This window comes from Episyrphus balteatus, chromosome 2 (genome assembly GCF_945859705.1).
Source record: "Episyrphus balteatus chromosome 2, idEpiBalt1.1, whole genome shotgun sequence".
Taxonomy (NCBI): Eukaryota; Metazoa; Arthropoda; class Insecta; order Diptera; family Syrphidae; genus Episyrphus; species Episyrphus balteatus.
The window spans coordinates 80,537,490-80,564,831 of NC_079135.1; the positions used below are offsets into that span (position 1 = coordinate 80,537,490).

The window sequence follows — 27,342 nt, forward strand, 5'->3', positions numbered from 1 at the left end:
ATATTTATTAAAAAAATGCACTTAAATTAAAAAAAATATTTGTTGCATAAAAAACTGTTAGATATGACTTGATCACACGAACTTGCTCTTTTGGTAACAGTTGAGTAGAATGCAAAGACTTTTTTCAAAAAAATTTGAATTTTGTTTTAATCCAAAAATATGTTTTCCGAAAATTGTATATTTACAATTTTAAGGTAACTAAAACGCATTTGTATAAAAATGTTCATTAAAGTCGTTTGTATCGTTTACAAGTAAGTCAGAAATGAAAAAAACGGATTTTTGACACATAAAGTGAATAACGTTTCAAAAAATGTCTAAATACTTTAAAAGTATACAGTATCTACAACCTTATTTGCAAAAGTATATACAAAAAATTATAATCAAAAAAAGCGGTCCTAGCTTTTGAGAAAAGTAAGTTTTCCAAATTTGGTAATATGGCAGGTACCGTTAATATTTAAAATTTTCAATTTTGTCTATAAGGAACCTCACAAGGCTCACAAATACTGAGTTTAAAGAAAATTGATTCAGTAGGTACTTTATGCTGTAGTTATTACATTGCAAGTCCCACTTTTTGGCATTCTCTTTAATCGTAATATAATATCTTATTGTTATCTCAGTTAGAGTTGAAGTGACTTTTTGAAAATAATGTCAAGGGGATTAACTTGTGACTTTCACAAGTTTGCTGTTGTAAACCTACTAAGTAAATTCCGTACAACCGCAAATAGGAGCAATTATGCTAATATTTCATCCAAAATGTATAAATTTTGAGTGAGTTAAGGGCTAAAGTTTTTTACAAAATGCATTTTTACAAAAAAAAAAATAAGAGACATACATATTTACTTTAATCGGATGAGGAACAGCTTCTTTTGATAAATAAGATCCAATCGGTTTAAATTAACAAATATTAACCATGTAATACTTACATACCTGTTTTTTTTTTTTAGTTTGAAAAGATCCAATCAATCAATGGTCAACTTTATATTCTCAGTTATATGATTTGGGTCTTCAAAATTAAAGTCTTCAGGCTTAGGGCAAAGCTTCAGTTTTTCAATTTACATTGGTTATACCTCCAGCTCATTATTCTCTCGTTGTTCTCAAAAAATAGACAAAAATTTAAATATTTTCCATTAATTTAAGAAAAAAAAATTAAAATATGTAATTGTCAAAAAAAACAACTACATAAATTGATTAAATACAAAATATTATTTTCAGGTGGAAGAACAAGGTGTTGATCCTAATTTGAGGGACGGTGATGGTGCTACCCCACTACATTTTGCTGCCTCTCGAGGTCATCTCACAACTGTCAGGTGGCTTCTCAATCATGGTGCTAAGCTATCACTTGATAAATATGGTAAAAGTCCGATAAACGATGCAGCTGAGAATCAACAAGTTGAGGTTGGTAACATCTTGATTACTTATTCAAACTGTCAATCCCTCAACATCTTAAAACGTGTTTTTTTTTTTTTTTTTCCTTCTTAGTGTCTGAATATTTTAGTCCAACATGGTACATCCGTCGATTACAATACACGAGAAAAAAGCAGCAACATTAACCGTCAAAAATCCTATGGCAAACATGGCAATAGCAGCAAACAAAACAGTCGCAATTATACAATCAAATCGAAATCCTCAACTGGCAGCTCTGACATTGAACCATTCTACTTGCATCCACCATCTGTTCGCCAAAGCAACGAAGGCATCTATTCACAGTCAAGATCATCATCGGAGAAAATATACGGTGGTCCGATTGTGCCAAATGATGGTCTGTATGTAAATCCAATGCGAAATGGCTCCCTAACACCTCCCTCGCCAAATGGTAGCATATCTGGTGAATCTTTCTTCTTGCATGATCCTCAAGAAATTATTTACAATCGTGTCAAAGACTTGTTCGACTCGGATTGCAGTAGCATTAGTAAAAATGCAACAGCAACACACAAAGAGCATTCATCGAACAAAGCCATGATCATCCAGGCTGATGTCCATTCGAGCAGCAGTGGGGCCGGAAGTGGTTCGGATGAATCTGTTTCAATTCAATCCAGTTTAGACTCACCAAAGAACAACATTCGCATGAGCCACAATTTAAATCGAAACATTCACAATAATAACAATAGTACCATCAGTAGTAATCAAAGTAAAAATAATAATAACAACCACGTTAACAACAACAACAATAATAATAACAATAATACTAACCACGACTATGAAGATATCTATTTGGTGCGTGAAGACGCGAGAAACGCTATTAAGAAAAAGTACAACATCGGTAGATCTCGGTCGAGAGATAGCGGATCGCATAGTCGTTCGGCAAGTGCCAGCTCCTCAAGGAGTACAGATGTTGCCATACAATATACCAAACACGTAAGTTCCATTTTGACCCAAATGCATCTAATATTATAGTTGCTTTGCAACTTATGGCTTTTTTCTATTTTTTGTACCCTCTCACAGGATTTGAACAACAAACGTGATATGGCTCTGATAAATCGTTACAAGTCACAGTCAATCAACGGCCTTCATAGCAAATACGATTCGCCGCGCAAAGAAGCATACACAACAAAGAATGTGAATTTGAAGAATCAAATCAATAGTGGTCTGAAGAGTGATACGTACGAGAGTGTTTGTCCCCCAGAGGATGTGGCCGAACGCACCAAACAGGCAAATAGGAATTCCACAGTGATTAGGAATAATCTGGATACGCAAAATAATACGAATAATTCAAACAGAATTTTGAAACGTGTTTCATCGGCGCCACCTATTCAAAACAACGCAATTGGTAAACATTTTAATATTATACATATTTGTGTTATAGGTATAGTAATAAAAAAAAAAAATTTAAAACCCCGGTTTATCGTTGACTGGGGTTATTTGAATAGGATAAACTCCAGTCTTTTTTTTTAAGCGGGTTAGACAGTATTTATGAATATGGTCCAATGTCTGTAATAGTTAAACCGTTTAAATGTGTAAAATCAAAACATTTGATGGCTTTTGGTCCAAGACTATTTTTATAATTCCTTTTGTGATTCTTCGATTTTAAATTTCTTGTCACATATTTGTTTTTAAATGTTCAACAAAGAGATTTTCAAAGAAGTCCAAGTTTTTGGGAAGGTTTGAAGCCCATACAAATATTCATGAATAACAATGTAGATATTCAATAAAAACGATACCAACCTCTTTTCCAAGATGGCGGCTGCTCTCGACCTTTGTATATAAGATCTATAGTACTATCATGAAAAAAAACAGCGCCACCAAAAAAGTAAGCTAGCGAACGAACTAAAAAATATGTTAAATTTCAAACAGAAATGTATATCTCATCTCCTTACTCCTATTATTAATTCGATCTAAGCGCCCTCGCGACCACTCAGGTAACGAACAAACTAAAAAATTGCACTTCATGATAGTACTATAGATTTTATATACAAAGCTCTCGACTTCCTATATTCCCAACTAATTGTCTTTTATGAAAAGGACAACTACCCGAACACATTACCTAAAAAAATGTTGTCCCCCAAAAAATGCAAAATCATGGCAATGCCCATACTTTAACTAATTTGCCTGTAGTGGAGCGGCTTAGAAAGAAAATTGTGCCTTTTGTGATAAAAGCATGAAATTTATATCGTTGGTAGTACCTACTCAATATAAGAGTTATTTTGAAATATTGGGCCACCTTGTATTCCATCCGGGAGGGTAGATACAAGAGGTTTTGTGTGTTGCACCCGCATTGTTGCATATTATAGTACAGCTAATGAATATATTTAATTAATATAATATACATGATTTCGAGGTGATTTTTAACGCCCCATCGAATAAAATCAATACCAAAATGTCTGGACCATTACGTAAAAAGTTATTGCACTCTTTATAAAAATAGTCATTTACTTAAAGAACAAGAGCCAGAATATTACCAAGTACTCCCTGAAAATAAATGGTACGCTGATTAAATTTTATATACACGTTGAATATACCATAGAAAAAAATCATAAAATATGTTCATCAAAATATTTCGGGTAAAGGTGTTTTTTTTTTTTAGTGAGAAAGAACACTTTTGAAATGAATTAAAGCTACTTTCGTTTCATATACTTTTCTGAATGATTACACACATTTTCATTTATTTGAGTAAATTACAAAAAAAAAACTGTCACATTTGAAGGTCCAAAAATCCAATTTCATCATTCCCAACAAGTGACAATTTGTTGGGACGTTTGAACTATATTCCAACGTATTTAAAAATAAATTGCACGACTGGGGTCGCACGTACTTGCTCTTATGCTTAAAGTAACTATAATGTTAAAGCTTTTTATTCAAGAAATTTAAAATTTGATATTTTGAAGAAATTTCATAAGTAGTTTAAAAAAATTAAATCTGTTTTTATAATTAATAAAACTCCGTTTTAAAATATCTTAAAAAAAAAAAAACAAATATGCCATTTTATTTCTCGTATAAAAAGGTATTTTTAGAAAAAAAAATTTGAAAATTGTAGGAGCCGTTTTTTAAAAAAATAATTTTTTATATATAAAATTTTTTTAACATTTTTCAAAAAAAAAGTTGGTATGCCATTTTGAAGAAATAATTAATTTACACATAAAAACTAAATTTCAAAATTTTTCATTGATCCGTTTTCAAAAAATTGATTTTTCAAAAAAAAATTTTGAAATATTTTTTAAAAAACCAAAAATGCGTTTTTTGAAAATTTTATAAAATTTTTATATTATCTTTACTTACACACTTTTGTATGAAAATTTTCATTTAAATCGGGTTAATTTTGTACGAGATATTCAGAAACGAAAAAAACCGTTCTATGACAGGTACCGTTAACAACGGTACAAAAAATATTTTTTTTATTTAAAAAGTTGGCCCTTATGTGTAGTACTACACACAAAAATTTTAATCAAAATCGTTAGAGCCGTTTTTGAAAAAAATTACCTTTTCTATTCGTTATATGGCAGGTACCGTTAGTTTTGGTCATAAAAAAAAAATTTCAATTTCCCCTCTAGGGAATCACCAAAAACTGCTAACTACCAAGTTTGAAGAAAATCACTTCACTCGTTTAGGCTGCAGCTCCAGATAGAGACAGACACACAGACAGACAGACAGGCAGACAGAATTGCCGGACCCACTTTTTTGGCATTCACCATCATCGTAATGTCATGTAAAATTGTTATCTCGAGTTCGATTTTTTTTACGAATCCTAAACTTGCCCTATTGTACCTATATCGCAAGTAAAAATAAGCAATGGGCTACTTATCTCTAAATCCATCTCCCCTGGTAACTACCGTTACAAATTATGTATTTTTGAAATCAGTTTTTATCCTTAAAAAAAAAGGATTCATTACATACATATAAACACTGAGGGAAAAAACGCAACGTAAAATGTAAAATGTTCAACGTTGATTTAATGTTGAAAAAGTTGACATGAAGCTTCTTCAAAATAAAAAGAAATTTTTTTATTTTTGTCGGACTTCAGATTTTGTTGAATTTTATCACTCTAATTTTCAACAGTGAGATAGCACGTTGGTAAAGCATTCGCCTAGTAACCCAAGAGTTGTAGGTTCGATCCCCAGCGGCTGCCCATTTTTTCTTTTTTTTTTAATATATTGATGCTTTTTTTAAAGTTGAAACAACTTTGATTTAAACATGTTTTATAACGGTAAACCACTTTAAACTAACGATGTTCTACTTTGATTTTAAAATTTTCGTCTTCAACGCAAAATCATTCCGAAAAATAGTTGAATCAAAGTGGTTTTCGTTGATTTTAAGTTGTTTTTTCGCTCAGTGTATGTTATCATAGACTGAATATGAATTAGAGAAACATAAAAAGATACACATACACCACAGTGAACTTCAATTGGTTCAACAGCAATATTATAATTATTATTTTTTGAAATTGTTGTCATAATTATAGCAGTTCTTGTAGAAACTCATGATTCGATAATAAGGGTATTCACGATCCGATCCAATTACCTTAGTATTATTGCATAAGTTTAAAAATTTCAAATATGAGCTCTTAATATTAATGGGAAGATCCTCCGCTTCGCAGTTTTCCATCACTTATATTTAAAAAAAAATCAGGGAGCGGGTCATAATTCTGCTTGTCAAAATTCTGTACGACAAAATTCTGTGGGGTCAAAATACTGTAATACCATAATTCTGTACGTCATTATACTGTAAATACAAAATTCTGTACGTCAAAATACTGTATCAACAAAATACTGACATGCAAAATTCTGTTTTGTAAAATTCTGTACGGCAAAATACTGTATATCAAAATTCAGCAGTTTTACAGAATTTTGATTTACAGAATTTTGATGTGCAGAATTTTGAAATACAGTATTTTGACCAACCAGAATTTTGCTATACAGAATTTTGTTCCTACAGCATTTTGCACATACAGAATTTTGACATAAAGTATTTTGGCATACAGTCTTTTGAATACAGAATTTTGCAACATACAGAATTTCGACCCCAACCCAAAAAATCATTTTTGTATCAATCGACTTTATATGTAGCTATAATTCCTTGGGAGCGGGTCATAATTCTGCTTGTCAAAATTCTGTACCACAAAATTCTGTGGGGTCAAAATACTGTAAGACCATAATTCTGTACGTCATTATACTGTAAATACAAAATGCTGTACGTCAAAATACTGTATGAACAAAATACTGACTTGCAAAATTCTGTTTTGTAAAATTCTGTAGGGCAAAATACTGTATTTTCAATACAGTATTTTTAAAGAAATTTCCTTTGATAAAAAAACACTAAACACTAGCTTTAAATATAATTATTGACAGTAAAGTTATAATTTTATACAAACATAATTATTAATGTAAAAAAGTAAATTAATTCTAGGAACACAAATCAAACTTAAACATACAAAATACATTTTACAAAAAAATGTCAAAATCAATATAATCCGTTTAAGGTATGCAACGTGGTTTAATTCAGATTGTTTTTTTAAATAAGTGTAGTTTTGTTTTCCCTCTCTTTTTTCCGTAGCTCCTAATAAAGTACCTAGATTAATCAGCATTAGAAACTTGCCTCTTTACTAAGTTGATCACTTAGAAATTCATAGTAAACCCTTTTTCAAATACATATATCTGTATTTCAAAATTCTGTAAAAATGCTGTAAAAAATATTACAGAATTTTGATATACAGAATTTTGATGTACAGAATTTTGAAATACAGTATTTTGACCAACCAGAATTTTGCTATACAGAATTTTGACTTTCAGAATTTTGTTCCTACAGCATTTTGCACCTACAGAATTTTGACATACAGTATTTTGGCATACAGTATTTTGAATACAGAATTTTGCAACATACAAATTTTCGACCCCAACCTTGATTTCTTTACATATTCTCTTGTGGGAAATTGAACTCTCTACAAAAAATGCCTTCCATACTTTTTCGTTTATCTAACTGTTTAAAAGATATTCGAGGTCCAAGTTTGGGAATATTATCAAAAATTCGTTTTTTGTTCTTAATTTTGTTAATTTTTTTTTTTAATTTTCAGTGTCGCAGTGTGAATATCCTAAATATGTATATGTAATTTTTAATTGATGAAAAATAACTCAAAAAATATTTTGTTTAAAGAAATTTTAAAATTGAAAAGTTATTTTTTTCTCTAAAATTATATTATGCATACATTTTAACAACAATTTTTTTATTAATTTACTATGGATTAGAATGATATAATCTCTTATACTTCTTTTATTCTTAGCTTTACTTTAACGATCCAAGTTTTTTTTTCGCATTCTATGCAAATCGCCCTGAATAGACATAAAATGAAAAAGTGCGTATACGCCACAGTGTACCAAAATGATTTCATTGCGGTCAACATAGCTTAATTTGTCTCGAGATGTTTATATATTTTTATATAGAATATTTTTATGTAGAAACACAATGGTTCACACTTCCGCCCATAACTAAAGCCTGAGTATTTGAATTTTAAAGAATTTTAATTAAAAATACTAAATAGAAAAAAAGTTGATCTTTCAATTTAATCTATTTAAGTACAAAATAATTTTGAAATTAAACTTTGTTAAAAGACACATTAAACCTAAAATTCAAATTTAGCATTCCCCACCCAAGCCCAAAGAATGAACTACACTTATTTTAAATACTATAAAATTCATGAAAAAAATTTGTAACACTCCGGTACTCTTAAAATAATTTTATTTTTATTTTTTCATTTTAGCTAATGGTCCTCCTCCACCTCCTTTGCCACCTCCTTTACGTGCTACCACAAACAAAAACAATTTGAACACAGATGCTTGTGCTTCAAACTACAGCAAAAACGCCAATAATTCCCAACCAGAAGCATTTGATTCAGATTCAGGTCTTGAAGTAGTAGAAGAGCCAAGTTTAAGACCTTCGGAGCTTGTGCGTGGAAATCATAATCGTACTATGTCAACAATATCAGGTAAGTAAATTTTTTGCAACAATGTGTAGTAAGCAAATGAAATGAATTCTATTAGCTTATTCATTTTTCAGAGTATTTTCATTGAGATCGAACTTTATGAAATACTTTGAATAGAAGCTTCCTGAACTCATCTAATACTACTAATAGTACAAATTATGTAGTTAAAGCTATGTAATTCCAGTGTTATAAATGTGGTGCACTTCATAAAATGTTTGCTATTGATTCACAAAACATACATATATCCCGATCCTTTAAAAATAATTGCCCAGTCAAATTTATTTATCATTAAATAAAACATGTTACTTATTAAAAATTGTCAAATAAAATAGTACGAGACAAATTTTTTAACAAAAGCTTCGTTTCCGTTCCCCAAAATTTTCCGTTAATGTTAGAAAGCTCATTTGTTAATTCTTATATGGGCAATTGCGTGACAAACGCTATTACGAAGACTTTAAAAACTTTTAGTTTGGAAAGGAGAATTTGTGTTTTTTTTTTTCTGTCTCTCTCATGTTTTAGTGATTGAGAATGCGTGATTTATAGCTGCCAAAAAGTGGTGCTCCATGTCAAAAGTTTGATCATACAATGGAGATAAACCATCAGATGAATCATTTTACGAATCAAAGTAAAAAAAAAAACAGTTTCAAAGTGTACTAAATTTGGAGAAAACTCTAAACCCCCATTTAAATTATTACTTGCGTTTAAGGTAAGGAAAGCTTAGTTTTCAAAAGTTTGATTTTTGGTTTGTGACTGATATTGAAGTCTAAAAAAAATCGTAGAAGTTTGAAACAAAAAGAAAATTAAAGCCAAATAAATAGCCTTTATAAAAATTATAACCATTTTATCACAAAAAATGTTCCCACCTTTTTAAGAGAAAAGTAAAAACAAAAAAAAAAAAATTGGAAAATTTTGGCTTTTGAACAATTCCTACGATTTAGCTATTTTACCATTAGAAACCAAATATTTAGTCATAAATTCCTACCACAAGAAGAATTTTTTGTTCCCTTAATTTTTTGGGCTAGTGTAGTTATTTCCAGTTCCATTTCATAAAAATTATAACCATTTTATCACAAAAATGTTCCCACTTTTTTAAGAGAAAAGTAAAAACAATTTTTGAACAATTCCAACGATTTAGCTATTTTACTATTAGAAAACAAATATAAAGTCATAAATTCCTAAAACTAGAAGAATGTAGCTTTCACATGCTTTTTGTTTTGTCATGATACGATCATGACATACTGAGATACAGCCTGTCGAAAATCACTAAACAAAATCACGATTTTGTTTTGTTCCCTTAATTTTTTGGGCTAGTGTATTACTCATGGCAATACTGTAATGGTTACCAGTGAGTCTATTGAGATTTATTTATAGAATCATATTATTTATGGAATCAATTATAAGCAGTATGACAAAAACTTATTTTTTTTTTTTTCAAAAACAGCGCTAATGATTAAAATTTTTAATTTTAATGTTTTAAATAAGGTCGTACTTTTGACAAAAAAAAAATATATTTTAAACATTTATTAACTGTAACCTGTCACAGATTGAATTTGTTGAAAAGATGTATGCGGAATGTTTTAAATAATCGTAGTATCAACATGAAGAAAAATTTTCACAAAACCCATTTGTGTACCTTTTTATAATTTTTGTATATATAGGAAGTGGAGGCAAGACCGCCTATGGAGGGAAGATTGTTTTTTACATTCTTCTATTTCTAGAGTTTCAGTACCAAATACTTTATTTCGAACGGTAAAATAGCTGAATCATTGGAACTGTTCAAAACCCAAATTTTTCAATTTTTTCTGATTAAATGATTATTCTAAAAAGGCTATTTATTAAGGGTTGGGGTCGAAATTCTGTATGTTGCAAAATTCTGTATTCAAAATACTGTATGCCAAAATACTGTATGTCAAAATTCTGTATGTGCAAAATGCTGTAGGAACAAAATTCTGAAAGTCAAAATTCTGTATAGCAAAATTCTGGTTGGTCAAAATACTGTATTTCAAAATTCTGTACATCAAAATTCTGTAAATCAAAATTCTGTAAAAATGCTGTAAAAAAATATCGTTTTGATAATGTAAAAAAGTGCGCGCGCACTTTTTTACATTATCAAAACGATATTTTTTTACAGCATTTTTACAGAATTTTGATATACAGTATTTTGAAGTACAGAATTTTGCATGTCAGTATTTTGTTGATACAGTATTTTGACGTACAGAATTTTGTATTTACAGTATAATGACGTACAGAATTATGGTATTACAGTATTTTGACCCCACAGAATTTTGTCTCACAGAATTTTGACAAGCAGAATTATGACCCGCTCCCATTTATTAAGCTTCAAGATTCTTTTTGTTTCAAACTCCTACAATTTTTTTAAGAGTCCAAAATCAGTCATCAAACCAAAAACCATACTCTGGACTCTGGACTTTTACTATTAATACCTCAACAACCGGATCACTTTTACTCCGTGTGCATAGCTTTAAAGACCTTGGTGTTAACTTTAACTCCAACCTCGATTTCTCAGAGCACATAAACCTGATTGTAAACAAGGCCAATTCTATGTTAGGTTTTGTCAAGCGTTGGTCGAAAGAGTTTAGGGACCCTTACGTTACATTAGCTCTTTACAACTGCTTAGTTCGCCCCCACTTAGAATACGCATCTCAAGTTTGGACACCTTTTTACAGCATCCATATAGAAAGAATAGAATCAGTCCAACGTAATTTTATTCGTTTTGCCTTAAAAGGCTTACCATGGACGGACCCTTTTAACCTTCCTTCCTATGAACATCGAATCAACCTACTGCAGATCCAAACCTTGTCTCAAAGGAGAGTAAATAACGACCTTGTATTTATTCATCAACTTATAACGGGTGTAATTGATGGCCCGGATCTGCTTAATTCTATTAATTTTAACTACCGGAGAGGTGCTTATAACTTCCGTAGCTTAGATTTAATAAAATTACCCCAACACCGTACTAATTATGGTATGCATGTGCCCTTAACTCGCATGTGTAAGCTTGTAAATTTGAATACTAATCTGTTTGATTTTAATATTAATAAAACTGGTCTGAAAAAAATACTAAAAACCAGTGTACCACGCTCATAAACTTTTTTTTTGTATTTATGTTCAATGTTTACTGATTCTTTTCTCATTTAATGTCTTTATACCTAATTGTATGTACATATGTATATTGAATTATTTTTTTATCAACACTCTTGACTATTAAAACATTTTTGTTTTAAAATTTTGACACTTTCTGAAAATTAAACATGAAATTTTAAATTTATTTTTTTGTTCATTTTAAATTTTTTTTATTTTGCACAGATATAATAAATGCTTGTACTAAGCAGTCCCAATCTTTGACCTTCCTTCGATATTCGTATCACCATTCTCTTTACTTATTTAGTTCTTTTTAATTTGTTTTTACCTTCAAAAAACACTAAAAAGTGCCGATACGATAATCATCCGCAAATGACTTCGTACTCGGTGAAAATGGACCCCAGCGCGTGCGGTATCTGGGGGGGAAAGAGGCGTGGGAAATTAAAAAAAAAAAAAAACTTTACAGAAAATTCAAGGATATATTTTAAAACCTCGTTTAATTCTCTACAAAGAAATTAAGTTTACTTTGTTTGTTTCTTACATTTGAGATCAATTTAGAAAAGTTTTTTTAGAAAATGTGCAGCTATTTTATAACTATGGGTGATAAAATTAAACTGAAGCTTAATTATTGAAAATTAATATACCTGAAAGTAATTTGCAAAGTTTCAGATTTATTCACAAACATTTGTTCAAAAAAAATCAAATTTTGAAAAAAAATTTCATACCTACCGTTTTTTTTTTATTTTTGATTTTGCTTGATTTATCTAAAATTTAAACGGTATTTAATAAAATGTTCAAATAAACTCAAAAGAATTTGATTTTGCTTATAAAAAAGTGATTAGAAGTAAGTCATTTACAGCTGCAAAAATGTGGTGTTTTATTTCATCTGAAAAGTTCAAACCCTCACAACAGAAAAACTGTTTGATGAAAATGTCAGAAACTTTGCAGATTAATTTCAGGTATATTAATTTTCAACTTCAGCTTAATCTTATAACTCATAGTTATGAAATAGCGGCACATTTACTAAAAAACCGTAATAAGGCCTGTTTTGATTAGAAGTAGACTTAATTTCTTTGTAGAGAATTAAAAGAAGTTTTAAAATGTATCCTTGAATTTTCTATAAAGTGGTCCGTTGTTGAGGTATTGATAGTCATGACTGATTTTGCAGTCTAAAAAAAATCGTAGAAGTCTGAAACAAAAAGAATCTTGAAGCTTAATAAAAAGCCTTTTTAAAAATAATAATCATTTCATCAGAACAAGTTTTGCCACTTTTTTAAGAAAAAAAAAAAAAACAAAAACAATAAATTTGAAAATGTTAGTTTTTTAACAGTTCCAATGATTTAGCTGTCTTACTGTTTGAAATAAACTATTTAGTACTAATTTTCTAAAACTAGAATAATGTACCTTTCATATGCTTTTTGTTTTGTCATGATACGATCAATTTTTTACTGAGCCTACAGCCTATCAGAAAATCACTTAAAATATCACGAATTTTTTGCATTCCCTTAATTTTTTGGGCTGATATATTTAGAATCGTTTACGTTTAACAATTATTATAAAAAGTTATCAACAGCAGAGTTTGTACACATTTGTAGCTTTGTTTTTTTTTATTGTTGCAGTGAAGTATACAAAACAAATCAGAAACCGTTGTATTTACTTTATTTTCCAAATAGTTTCTCGATGCTAGTTCAACAAGATTAGACATTTTTCGAGAGAAAATTAATTTCGAAATTTTGAAAATAACACGGTGAATGTAAGCGTAGGATAGTAATTGTTATTAACATTTTGTTAAGAGCTAACATAAATAACCTAAAAATATAGCTAAACTAAAACGACCACAGCAATAATTTCTTGACAAACTTGATACAATTTTAATTATATGTACCATTTCCTTTGCAACATTCACAATGCTACATATGTTTTCTAAAACGTACATATGTAAATCAATGGCCATGTATTAGTAGCTTCTGGGTCAACTTCACTCCTTTGGCCATTTGTGAGTGGACAAAATAATAGAAAGTAACCAAACATATTTTCAGATTTTTTTATTTTCTGGTAACAAATGAAAGTATCCAAAGACAACCTTAACTCTTGACTCGATCAGAGATAATGAACTTCAATGTCCAATGTCAAAGACCTTAATGCTTTGTTGTTAAACTAGTTACTACATATATGTAATTGTTAGTTGTTAATATTAAATAATCTTTACGAGTATAACAATCAATAACCTCAATTGTCACTACATTTGGTGAGAAATTCAGGAAAATCGCTTAAAATGAAAAAAAAAAAAAAAAAACAATTTCTTGCAATGTTGCAGAGTATTTGGTGGGGCAAAGTGGCTTTTAACCAAAAAGAGGATAGGCCGATAGGATGGAGGTATATACGAGTTCAGTTTATTTGATATGTGAAATCCAATGAGAATTCCATTTAGACCAGGGTCGCCTGCTATTGTGCGCAAAACGTAACTTGATAACAGGCGCAAATTTTTGACTTCCTATGAAACAAAGCATGATGGATGTTAGAGAATTCATTCAGCTCTATAATCTTGCATATTGTATGGTCATCAGTATTGTAAAGCAAACTTTATTACTCTACAGGACTTCATGGATTTTTAAAACATCAAGCAAGTTTACAAATTTACAAACTATTTTACTCTTTTTCTTCTTTTTATGTATATTTGAAATTAAGCCGTTTTTAGTTTCTTAATAAAAATATGGTATCATATAACTTGCTCAAAAGGCGCATCATGGTCTCCGACTGGCCCTGTACTTTAGCTCCTTGATGCGATCGATCTGGATCTTGTTTGGTAACTTTCTATATACGTAAGACAAACTTCCATCATGCCATCCAGTGATTATAGTTCATTATACGACATCAAAAACTTTCAATTGCATTAGGAAATTTTGTATACAGTTATCAGAAATTATTTGCTCAGTTGCACATTTTAGATTAAACAGATCGAACGTTATCGAGATAGTTTGGATGAAATCAATCACAATGAACATTTGTGTATAACATTTGATTAAAATTTTAAAAAAAAAAAAAAAAAAGAGGACAAATTAAAAAAAATAATAATAAAATGACATTTAAATGGAAAATTCGTGATGAAGCAATATTATCCTGTTTTAAGTTTCGAGGTATTTTTTTGTGGAACCAAAGTGCATGAATCCCAGATCATCTATATTGCCTTCAATTAAGAAATAAAAACAAATGTGTAAAAAAGTGAATCCTTTACCTTAAATTGTGAAAGAGTGTCTTTGTTTTCCAAATCTAAAACAAATTCTAATAATAAAAATAATACAATAACTTCATATCTAATCAATAACTGTCACTAAGCATGCCATTATGATAAATTTAGGGCTTGTGGGTAAATTTCTAAGTAAGTTTAACCTTCTATGTAGCCAAAACTTTTCTTTTTCAATCCTTTACTTAACTTAAGTTCAATCCTTGCATGAATTACAGTTTACTTCTCTTCGACGAAATGTGTACAGAATAAAATAAATATCAATTAAACACCTTACTGAGTTTTTTTTTAAGCATTTCAATTTTCAGTAAAAGTTAATAATTATAAAAAAAAAATTACTTTAAATTTGTCGCAGAATTATAACAAAAGTTGAATCGAATAACAATAATATAAAACAAAAGACACTTTAAATAAAAGCTCTAGAACATTATAGTGGAGTAACTAAAGCTCAAAAATTGGCAATATTAGGGAACCCGGCCGAACAGCTTAGATTTTGATGATCTTTTTTTTCAAACGTCGGTAATTAAAAATACTTTAAAGTCTATAGATTAAAAATTGCCGGTGTTGCCGTTTTGATTTTTTAAATTTAATTGAAGATTTTTGTGAACAAAAACAAATTTTTTTCAAAAATTTTTCTTAAATTTCATAAATTAATTGATGCCAAAAGATTGTCTAGGAAATTCAAGGAAAAAAAATATATGGGAGTGAGGGACAATCTTCCATAGTTCAAGCGATAGATGCAATTTTCTTATTAATTGACTTCAAACACAAAAAAAAATATTTGAACACAACGGCAACACCTACAATATTCAAATAAACATTTTTTAAAAGCTAGAAGCTTAGTCATTATATGTAAAATTAAAATTAAGTTAATTGAATGAACGGCTTTTGAAAGAATGGTAATTGAACTCAGAACTTGGAAAAAAAAAATTATTGAAAAAATTTTAACATGTCGTTTTTTAAACTTGGTCGTAATATAAAATGCATTTATTTTCAAATTTTTTTGGCCGCATTTATTATGATTTCAAATTATAAAAGGAAATGTCAATATGTATTACGGTTTATGAAAAAAATTAAAAAGTATTTCATTTTCGAAGAACTTTTTTTAATAAAAGTTTTGAAAAAAAATTTAACTTATTTTTTTTTTAAAGTTCAACATCTAAACATAAAATTATTTTTTATTCATTTAATAACCCTTACTGTTGAAAGTTAAATAGCAAAAATTTAAAGTTCCTTTTTACCACAGTCTTTGAGAAAATTAATTATTTCAATGCAAACATTCAGTTTTAATAAAAAAAACCATTGAAATTGAAGTAATTTTTCATTTTTTTTTTTTCAAAAGTGTGATATATTATACCTTTTTTGCTTCGAAATTCAACTCATAATATTTATGGCCAACATTTTTTTTAAATAAATTCATATTTTATTAGAAAAAGTTTGGAAAAAAGTCATTTTAAATTTTTCTAATAATTTTTTTTTTTAATTCTGAGTTTGAGGACCATTTTTTCAAAAAGTCTTGAATAAATTTAGTGGATTTAAATTTAAGAGATATGAATGAGCTTCTGGCTTTTTAAAAATGTATTTTAAAATATTGTAGGTGTTGCCGTTGTTTTCAAAATATTTTTTTTTTGTGTTTGAGGTCAGAATGTTAGAAAATTGCATTTGTCGCTTAAACGATGGAAGATTGTCCCTTACTGCCTTTTATATATTTTCCTTAAATTACCTAGAGAATCTTTTGCTATCATTTGTTTTATGAATTTTAAGCAAAAAAATGGTTTAGTTAAAAAAAAATTAATTTTAATTTAAAAAAAAACAATACGGCAACACCGGCAATTTTTAATCAATAGACTTTAAAGTATTTTTAATTACCTACGTTTGAAAAAAAAAATCGTCAAAATCAGAGCTGTTCGGCCGGGTTCCCTAATAATTTGCTTTAGTTACTCTACTATTAAATTTCTTTAAGAATGTTTTTCTCCTTTAAAATTATGGAACATAAAAATATTAAATATAAATATTTATTAAAATATTTGTTTCGGAACGAACGTTAGTGAACGAAAACATAAAATGATAAAATTTAAAATACACTGAACGAAAAAAAGCCAATATTTTATGAACTGGTTGTGATAGGACTGTTTTCTATCTGTTTTTAGGACAGTCATAAGAGTGGCTATCAGCCGTTTTAGGGTTGTCCATTCTCTATCGGACACCCTGTATATGTTCAGACCTATTCTAAACAAAAATTCCCAGGGAAATTTGTTTCGGGAGAAGGGCCCCAATCGGGCAAATGGTGAAAATTTCCATTTTTTTTTTGCTTTCCCATATTCTTAAGCATTGAAGAACGAAATTTAAGCAAAAAAACATAAAGAAATTTCAAGATCTTTTCAGTTGGGAGTTTTTTTCAGAATAGGCCTGATTATGAGGATTACAACTCAACTTCAACTTTTTGAATCGTTATACCTACATTTTTTTCCAGACCTCGGATCGATGAGGACTTTTTAGATTTAATTTATGAAGGTGTTTTCAACAATCCTACCAATTTTCAGCTTGCTGGGAATTAATGTAACCTCGGATGTCTAAATTGACCGGACTATTAACTAACTAAATAAATAACAATATATTGGCCGCGGGACGTCCACCTTCCATACAAATACTCCACTCTCCCTAATTAAAAAAAAAAAATAATCGAGCGCACTCTTAACCTTGCCTCGCTCATTGCCGCTGCGAGACTGAAAATTAAATTTAGACCTCCTATCCTTATGAATATCTATATACTCTCTTTTTTTCTGAGACCCCAGCCCTATCTAACAATAAATTCCTCTATTTATTCTTTTTTGACCAATCAGATTCAGAATTGTCCATCGCCACATTTGTTTTCGCAAATTCTCATTTCTCTTTGTAACTATTGCCAGATCAAAACCCAGTCAAAATAATAGTTTTCCATTTTTCGAACTTTTGTCGCGCATACTTTTTTCCTTGAATACTTTTATCTGTTCATACTTTCCTACCTAATACTAAAAGTCGTGAACACTTTTTGTTTTCACACTTTTGACGGGTTCCCAAATAAAAAATCTATTGGTAAACAATTCATAACATTGTTTTTATTTTTGTAGGAAAACCTGCTAAATCCAATATTTTTTGCAGAAACCTGCTATGCTAACTCACATAAATACCAAAAAGATATGAAATTACTACTCTTTTTGAATCTGCTTACGTATAGAAAAGAAGAGCAGTACTCAACACACAAAATGGCATTTTGGATTTTTTTTTAAATTGATAAAAACCATTTTGAGAAGTTTTTTCTCTCCTGTAAAATTTACTTTAATGGAGTTAGCAGGCTTACACTCTAAGCCGACGATATGTGATTAATTTTCTTGAACAACAAAGATTTTTAACAATTTTTTGTTTGTAAATCGTTTTTTATTCAAATTCGATAAATTCAACAATGTATCTGCAATCCTTTTTATCCAATCGAGATGTACTTTCTTAGGATTCATCGCTAGGCCATATTTTCTTCCCTCTGGGTCCTTTTGGACCTTTTGGGCCAGGAGGACCGATAGGCCCCTTATCCCCTGTTATTACTTTCATACCATCTGGTCCGGATGGTCCAACATTACCTTTTTTACCTTTATCAACTTGTTCACATTCAAAACCTTGAACACCCTTGTCAGCTTTACGCTCTTTTCTTCCTCTCTTGCCCTTAAAGCCTTTCATACCTTCTTCACCATTTTTTCCCTCATAACTAACGTCTCCCTTTTCTCCATTTGCACCAGAATTTCCTGGGTTTCCATTCCGACCAGGTATTCCAGGTGGACCAGGCAAACCAGGAATGCAAATGCATTCGTCATCGTTCTGATGTAAATAATATCGTGCTGGATTGTTTGCATACAAAGAAGGATATTGTGGTAAAGTTGTGGATATGGCATACTAATAATGTCCGGTTTGTAGTTTTGAGCCTGTTTTTTTTTTGCTGCTATAGCAATTATAATGACGGAACCTAATATGACGGTTTTACACTAAAATAAAACCGATATTATTTGCCGCAAAACACACAGCGTCGTTGTTGAAGAAGCAGTTGCATACTCGGCCTTAAATCTGTACATACCTGTCACTTTTCGTTACATTTTCTCTCGTATAGGGGGAGCCCTTACATAAACCAATATCACCAGCTGCGCCATTTTGTATATTTCTTCATAGTGTCTTCACCAGCAAGGAACTTGCTACGACGCTGTGTGTTTTGCGGCAAATAATATCGGTTTTATTTTAGTGTAAAACCGTCATATTATTTACCTATCGAAAACACACAGCGTCGTTGTTGAAGACCTGTCTGTTATCTGCTGGTGTTGGTGTCTATTTACAACGCTATGATGATCTTTTATTTTATTATTATTACTTAATGTTTTTATTTTTCAATTTATCAAATAAAGAAATTCATTTACATAATTCTTAAACTTAGAAGTCTTCGAGACTGTTATCAAAAATATTTTAATTTATATAGGCTTAAAGTTTTTGAAAAGAAAAGGTGAACCCCTAACAACATCTGAATTAATCTCTTTGCAGTAATGTTTTCGAAATGTATTTTCAGTTTTCCAGTTGCCTCTTGCCAATATGTCGTCTATTGGTTGCTTTTCAAGCCAACCTAATGATGCCACCGCTGCCCTAAAGCTTCCAGGTGTTGCTCCTACGCCCGCATCTCTTAAAATGGTTCGAATCCAGGTTCCAATTACAGTTCTCGATGCCGGTTTTACTGCTCCATTAACAGTTATGAACAGGCTATCTAAATTGTTGCCCAGAACTCTCCTTGGTTGAGAAAGTCTTATCAGCTGTTTTACCCAGTAAACAGGACAGACTTTCTTATTCTCATGACACAATAACAGCCAACTTGACTGCCTGTGCTTTGCTGAATCTGTCTTTGACCCAAATGAAGGATGGAAAATTATACTCTCTTCTTCTTCCTTATAACATTCGCTTGAGAGTTTTAAAAGTGTGAGATCATGAACTCTTCTGCCAGACGCTAAAAGTAATATAGAAGCAGTTCTTCTCGAGGCTTCGAATAACGAATCTTTTATAGTCTCGTTCTCTGATGCTAACCAATTGAACACACTTCTTGGATCCCATATGGACGGCCTTTCAGATGATGGTTGAGCCGAACCAATAGCCCTCAAAATACGCCGCACAAAAAAGTTTGTCGGTAGACTCTCAGCTAACATTGGATCACAAAAAGTTGAAATCGCTGACTTGTGAACGAGAATAGTACTAGAAGCATATTTGTCTTCTATGAAAAGACTGGCCAAATACCTCGCCAAACAAGAACCAGTAGGCGATTTAGGATTGATGTTATTTTTCTCGCACCAAGTAAGCCATTTTTTTATAGCAGGCGAATATGTTTTCAGTGTAGACTGTCTCCATCCTCTTTTTAACAAATTTTTTTTTTTTTTTTTTTTTTTTTCCTCCGTAGACCAATTTATAATCTGGCTGCTCCAGCCCCAACTATCCATACTTTCAGGATCAAATTTTCTACCTGAGGGGGAGGCTGCCCCGTTGTCACGTCCACCAGGACCTCCCGTAGGTTCGGAATAACTAAGGGTGGTTCCAGCGCCCGAGCCTTGAGATCGCTCATCCAAAAAACCTGGTCCCATTCTGGAGATACTATTAGATAAGTGCCCCGAGACTTGTTTAGGTGGGCTAGTACTCTTGGCATTAGGTTGGGTGGTGGAAAGATCCACGCTAGACCGTGATCCCAAACTTGGCTGAAAGCATTTATGTATTTTGCAGCCTGGTCTCTGCTGTCTATAGACACATAGTTGGGAAGAATCGCAGATCTTTTGGAAGCAAATAGATCTATCTCTGGGCACCCCCACTTTTTGAAAACTTCCGCAGTTCCCTGAGGGAGAAGATGCCATTCTGGTATTGGACGGCCCCTTGACAACCTGTCGGCTATTCCGTTGTACCTTCCCGGAAGGTAAAATGCCGATAGAGTTATATTGAGCTGATCGGTTAGTTGGAGAAGTTGGTACGTCAAGCTTAGTAGGTTTACTGACCTTGTTCCTCCCTCCTTGCGTATGTACGCAACCAAAGTTCGATTGTCCGATTGGAGAAGTATGTGTGCATTCTTCAAAAGAGTTTCCTGTCTCTTTATCGCCATCAGAACAGCGTACATTTCTTTTAAATTGCAATGCCATCGCTTTTGAACTTTTGACCACTGGCCTGATAGGAACTTCTCGTTCAGCTGAGCACCCCAACCTATATCCGAAGCATCCGTTGCCAGAAAATGGGTCACGTCTATCTTGTGCAGAATTTCGAATTTCGGTAGGGCTCCGAGCCACCAATCTAACTCTTCCAAAGCCCTCCGAGGGATGGTGAGTTTTTGTCTCGGCCTTATGTTGTATTGCCTCGAGAAAATCTGAAGATATCGAGAGTGGAGTCGACCTCTGGGTACAACAAAGCTGGCGAAATTTAACTGGCCTAAAACTTGTTGCAAACGATGAAGAGTGCAGGAACCTAGCTGCAACATTGTCTGAAGGGATAATCGAATTTTGTTGACCTTCTCGTCCGGCAGAGACATAATATTTTTGCAAGTATCCCAAACCACGCCCAAGTATTCCAGCCTTTGGTCTGGAACCAATACTGATTTTTTGTAGTTTATCTTCCAACCCAATTGTTCTAGAACTCGAACGGCTTCCGTAACCTGTTCTTCTAGTTTGGAAGGGTTCAGATTTACCAAAAGGAAATCGTCCAAATATACCAGGACTCGCATACCTTGTTTGCGAAGAATCTCCGCGATCCAACATGTGAGAGCTGAAAACAGTCTGGGAGCTGAAGCTAGGCCAAATGGCAGACAAGTCAGTTGCAGCAGCTCTTCCCTGTAAACCATTCTTAGAAAACGCCGATGGGTCTCTGCTATCGGCACATGGAAGTAAGCTTGGGAAATATCTAACTTTACCATCCAGTCTCCTGGCTGTAAGAATTCTGGGATCGTGGAATGAGAAACTAGCTTGAATGTTTTTACATTCACGTATGCATTTAGGGCTCTCAGGTCGAAGATAGGACGAACGCCCCCATCTGATTTTTTTATTAAAAACATTTTCGAAATGAAACTTGGACCCACCCCTGGTGGCGTTTCTAAAATGTTCAATTTTTTCATCTCTTGTATTTGTGTGTCCATCTCTGGTGAACACGCTGTTGCAAATTTGTGCTGGGTTGCTGGTGATGGGAAAGTTAAAGGAGGTCTTTTGCAAAATGATATTCTTGTTCCCGAAATCGTTTTTAAAATAAATGAGTTTGCTCCCAGCTTTTCCCAGCTCGCTCGGTAACTTTGCAACTGGCCACCTCTGAACGCTGTATCACTTATTGCTTTTCTCCCTTTCATAATTTTTGGAACGAAAGGAAGAATTAAATTTTGTTTGTCTCTTGTTAGAGCTACTCTCTTTGTGGTCTTTGTTATACTTGTATTGTTTTTTAAAATTGTTTCTATAGTCAACCGCATTCCTTCTGCCCTGACTATGAAACAACTTGGGAGTAAAACTCTTCTTTTCTTTGGTTGTCTGAGTTTGAGCAACACTAAGCCACGATTGTACTCCACCTAGTGAATGTATTAATTCAGACAAGGCCTGCCTCTCAAACAGATTATCAGCACTGGGGTTAATGGCTTTTAGTGCCGCTTGCACATTCTTGTTCGGTATTTCACCTATAAGTCTTTCTCTACGTACCTCTATACATTCTGCTCTTTTGCCGCAGACCACCTGAAGGGCCAACTCAGAAATCTTGTATGAAGAGGAAGAAGATCCAAAACGAGCAGTAAATTGCTCATACAGAGCATTTGGGTTCAATTCATTTGGAGATTGGAACGCCCAATCTACTATACTCTGGAGACCTGACTTCAGTAAAGCCTTTTGCTCTAATAAAGCATTCGTCAATGCGGCCATTACCTGTTCGGTTGAAGCAAGGTAGTCCTTGCCTTTATTAAGAGTACATAACTCATCATTTATTTTTAGTTCTTCCATGTCGGCAAGCCAAAATGTTGTAATTGGATGAGCTCATTCAGATGCTCATCTTTTGCACGTGGAATCAGGCTGGAATCGCATTCCGTATGCAATTCGCCCAAGTCCAAAGTTCTCCGCGAACTTCCAGGGTTTTGCAAAAAAGTCGAGGAAGTGCTCGACTGATGTGGTGTAATAATATTTTCAGGTAAAATCATACTCACAAATTGTGAAAGCTGGCACACCTGATTCGTTAGATCATCCATTCGCTTGTCCATCGAAGCATGTCCAGACATGATCTTCCTTCTTTTGTTTGGAGGAGGCGCCGCAGTGCCTTCGCTTTCAGAAGAGGACCGTGATGATGAATTTGATGGGTATCTCCTCTTTTCTGATTCCTCCTCATAGCTATGATCGTCCTTACCATCATTATCTTTTTCACTCATAATTTAATTAGAAAATTTTTATCACTTGAAAAAGAAACACAACTGTACAGTTCACGAGTAAACAACGCTATATGAAGAAATATACAAAATGGCGCAGCTGGTGATATTGGTTTATGTAAGGGCTCCCCCTATACGAGAGAAAATGTAACGAAAAGTGACAGGTATGTACAGATTTAAGGCCGAGTATGCAACTGCTTCTTCAACAACGACGCTGTGTGTTTTCGATAGGTAAATAATAAATAATTTTTACTCAATTTTTGTGTCAATGAATCTAATACAAGAAATTTACAAAATTGATTGTTTCTCTAGGAAATTTTTCTTTAAATTACTAATTTTTAAAGTTATTAGAAAACTTGCCAAGTAGACAATTAAAATTTATTTTTTTTATATATATATATATATATATATATATATATATATATATATATATATATATATATATATATACAGTTGTGTTCAAAATAATAGTAGTGCCTGCAACAAAATAACATTTTTTATATTTACGGTGCTTCTACGGTTAAAAATTTAATTTCTTTGATGTCAAAGTTTGTAACGGTCAATTACTAATAAATGTATCGTAGTTTTAAAATGAAAAAGAAGGTGCTAAATAATTTTTCATTGACCTTTGGTTGTTCTTTCTAATTTGGCCTGTTCAAAATAATAGTAGTTAAAGTTATTTTTGAAGAATTTAAAAGTGGTTTATAACTTAGAATATTTATTTTTGCTTTAAAAGTAAGTACTCATATAATTTGAACAATTTTTCAACAAAAAACGATTTGTTTCGGTTTTAATCTATTTAAAGTTCGAAGAGCAAAACACTGCAGTTCGGATAACGGAAACTTATACGAAAGCTGCTTGAAGAAGGGAAAACCTACTTGGAAATTCAAGGTTATATTAGGATGGTCCCTTTACAATGGTAGCCAATGCAATAAACTCAACAAAAGACCCGAAACGCGCGGTAGAAAAAGAAAGAAGACCGTCGTAGATGACAGGCGTATTGTCCAGATGAGCAAAGTTGAGCCTTCTGCTTCGCCGTTTCAAATCCAGAAGGCCTAAAACCTGGATTGCAGTGCAGTGAACATTCGGAGGCGACTGTTAGAGACTAATTTGTACGCTTGAAGTCCACGAAAAGTTCCGCGGAACATATTAAAAAGCGTATCCAGTTTGTAAAAACCACATAAACTGGTCAACGAAGTAATGGCGTATCATATTGTTTACTGATGAGAGCAAATTTGTCCTCTTTGGTGGTACTGGATCTCCACAATACGTCCGACGTCCACCCAATACAGAATATGTTCCAAAGTATACGAGGAAAACAGTTAAACAAGGAGGGTCGAAAATTTTAGTATTTTAACATATTTCTTAGTTAACAACGGAACTTTTCGTGGACTTCAAGCGTACAAATTTATCTCCAACAGTCGCCTCCGAATGTTTACTGCACTGCAATCCAGGCTTAAAGCCTTCTGGATTTGAAACGACGATGCAGAAGGCTCAACTTTGCTCATCTGGACAATACGCCTGTCATCTACGACGGTCTTTTTTCTTTTTCTACCGCGCGTTTCGGGTCTTTTGTTGAGTTTATTGCATTGGCTACCATTGTAAAGGGACCATCCTAATATAACCTTGAATTTCCAAGTAGGTTTTCCCTTCTTCAAGCAGCTTTCGTATAAGTTTCCGTTATCCGAACTGCAGTGTTTTGCTCTTCGAACTTTAAATAGATTAAAACCGAAACAAATCGTTTTTTGTTGAAAAATTGTTCAAATTATATGAGTACTTACTTTTAAAGCAAAAATAAATATTCTAAGTTATAAACCACTTTTAAATTCTTCAAAAATAACTTTAACTACTATTATTTTGAACAGGCCAAATTAGAAAGAACAACCAAAGGTCAATGAAAAATTATTTAGCACCTTCTTTTTCATTTTAAAACTACGATACATTTATTAGTAATTGACCGTTACAAACTTTGACATCAAAGAAATTAAATTTTTAACCGTAGAAGCACCGTAAATATAAAAAATGTTATTTTGTTGCAGGCACTACTATTATTTTGAACACAGCTGTATATATTAGACTGGGCCAAAAAAATAAAATATTTTTTTTTGAAAGTTACTTCGAAAATCTTGTTCAGGATGATGAAAAAAAAATTTGGTGAAAATTTGAGCCGTTAAAAAAAATTTTAAGAGGTCTATCATTTTTTCTCGATTTAAATCGTGAATAACTTCTTCAAAACTCAATTTAGGGAAAATTACTACAAGACCTTTTTTGTAGAGAATTAAATTTCCTATAAGAATCTTTCGAGGTTTTATTTTTCTATTCACTTATTTGCTCATCACAAAATTCCAAAGTGAAACAGGCAAATTGAAAAAACACTTCGATTTAAAAAGCTTAATTACTCGAATACGGCTCGTCTGACGAAAATTTTCAATTAGATCTTTTTTGTAGGAAATTTAATTTTATATAAGAAAAAATGAACAGAAATTTTTTTTACTTTGATCGTCTAGCAGTTCTGTTGTAAAACATCATATCATGTATAAAAATAAAAAACACCGATGATAGACCTCTTAAAATTTTTTTTAACGGCTCAAATTTTCACCAAATTTTTTTTTCATCATCCTGAACAAGATTTTCGAAGTAACTTTCAAAAAAAAAATATTTTATTTTTTTGGCCCAGTCTAATATATATATATATTTCGTAAATCAGAAGATGATAAATAGAGAATCTCTATTTTTTAAATATTTCTTTTCTTTCTTTCTTCACCGTGCCATATTAAAAGTTTCTACGATAACGGAAAGTTCTCCATAATTTTGATGATCTTTCAGTGAGTAAATGAGTGAGTCTATCAGTTACGGTTTTTCCAATTTTTGAAGCCCTATATCTCAGAAAATACTAATCCTAAGTAGCTGAAATTATGAGGAGTTTGTTTTTGACCAGATCAACAAATGAAGCGTGCCTCAGAGTAATAGCATTGCAAAATATCTCACTTTCTGTTGTTTTCAACACAACTCTTATGGTAAAAAAAACACAATTTGAGCTGTCAAACATGAGAAAATGATGCATTGAAGAAAGAAAGATTAAATTATATTTCCAATCATATACAAAATATTGTGTTTTTTTTATACAAAATGAAAATTGTCAGTGTCAGTGATCAACACAAAAAAGACACAAAACAATTAGGGGCTCTAATTTTTTGGGAGGTGCCTACAAAATTGGCTTGAATTAGAAAACAAAATATTAAAATTGATAATATCGTGCTCTTCCATAGCAAAAATCCCATTATTTAATAAAGTTGTTTTGGTATAAAATAGTTCTTCAATTTTTAAACCTCGAAGTTTTTATTTTACACGAAACCCTTATAGATACGGTGACCAACCGTCCCGGTTTACCCGGGACTGTCCCGTATTTCTACAGCTTGTCACAGGTTTTTATTTAAGAAACCCGGGACGTATAAGTGTCCCGTATTTTGTAATTTGTCCCGTGATTGTCCCGTATTTGGACATTCTCTGATTTTTGTATTCAATATTTTAAATACTTTGTACGGAAAACAGAAAAACAGTGTTTGGAAATTAACATTTTTCTAATTTTTAGGATAAAGCATTAAGCCTAGTACGCTGCTGAAACAAAACGAAAATTTGTCTAAGTCTCCAGAGTCAAAAAACTTTTGCTGCAAGAAAAATTGCCTAGACAAATAAATGGGAGTGACAAACGATTGAAAAATCTCCATATATTCTAGCACAGGTAAGAATTTCGTTACCTAAGCTGCGTACTGTGCAACGAAAAGCAAAATTTTGTGCTGGTTTTGTATGAGAATTTTCGTTTCGCATCTAGAGTAGGCTTTAGATTTGTTTTAAAAGTTATTAAGTTGCAGCTTCTGTTTGTCAGGTTGCTACACCAGATAAAATGTTTTGAATAAAGAACAACATATGGGAGAGTAAAGAACCCAGAAAAGTTTCAAAACTTTTAAGGACATGATAAAAGTTGTGTTAAAGATCATACAATTTCAAAATCATTTAAAATAAAATTAAAATGTTAAAAAACAGCTCGCCCGATTTTGATTAAAAACATTTTTTTTTAGAAGTTTTTAACAGACATTATTTTAAAACCATTTTCTTGATTTCTGATTTCGTAAACGACTTAAATGATTTCAACAAAAACGCTCCCATAAAATC

At 31.8% G+C, this 27,342-nt stretch overlaps 2 protein-coding genes across 7 annotated transcripts in view; one reads left to right on the forward strand and one right to left on the reverse strand.

Annotated features, from left to right (window-relative positions):
- LOC129910454 (uncharacterized protein C9orf85 homolog) overlaps nucleotides 1-27,342 on the reverse strand; it is a 189,238-nt gene that overhangs the window by 55,294 nt on the left and 106,602 nt on the right. The gene's annotated exons all lie outside the window — the stretch shown is intronic.
- The window catches only part of LOC129910444 (homeobox protein 2), an 81,186-nt gene that overhangs the window by 48,476 nt on the left and 5,368 nt on the right, over nucleotides 1-27,342 (forward strand). For all 6 annotated transcript variants that reach the window (XM_055987829.1, XM_055987828.1, XM_055987831.1 and 3 more), the window contains 4 exons: nucleotides 1,213-1,395; nucleotides 1,480-2,355; nucleotides 2,443-2,767; nucleotides 8,186-8,410. In XM_055987829.1, coding sequence (XP_055843804.1) covers nucleotides 1,213-1,395; nucleotides 1,480-2,355; nucleotides 2,443-2,767; nucleotides 8,186-8,410 — 1,609 coding nt within the window. The remainder of the gene's footprint in view (nucleotides 1-1,212; nucleotides 1,396-1,479; nucleotides 2,356-2,442; nucleotides 2,768-8,185; nucleotides 8,411-27,342) is intronic.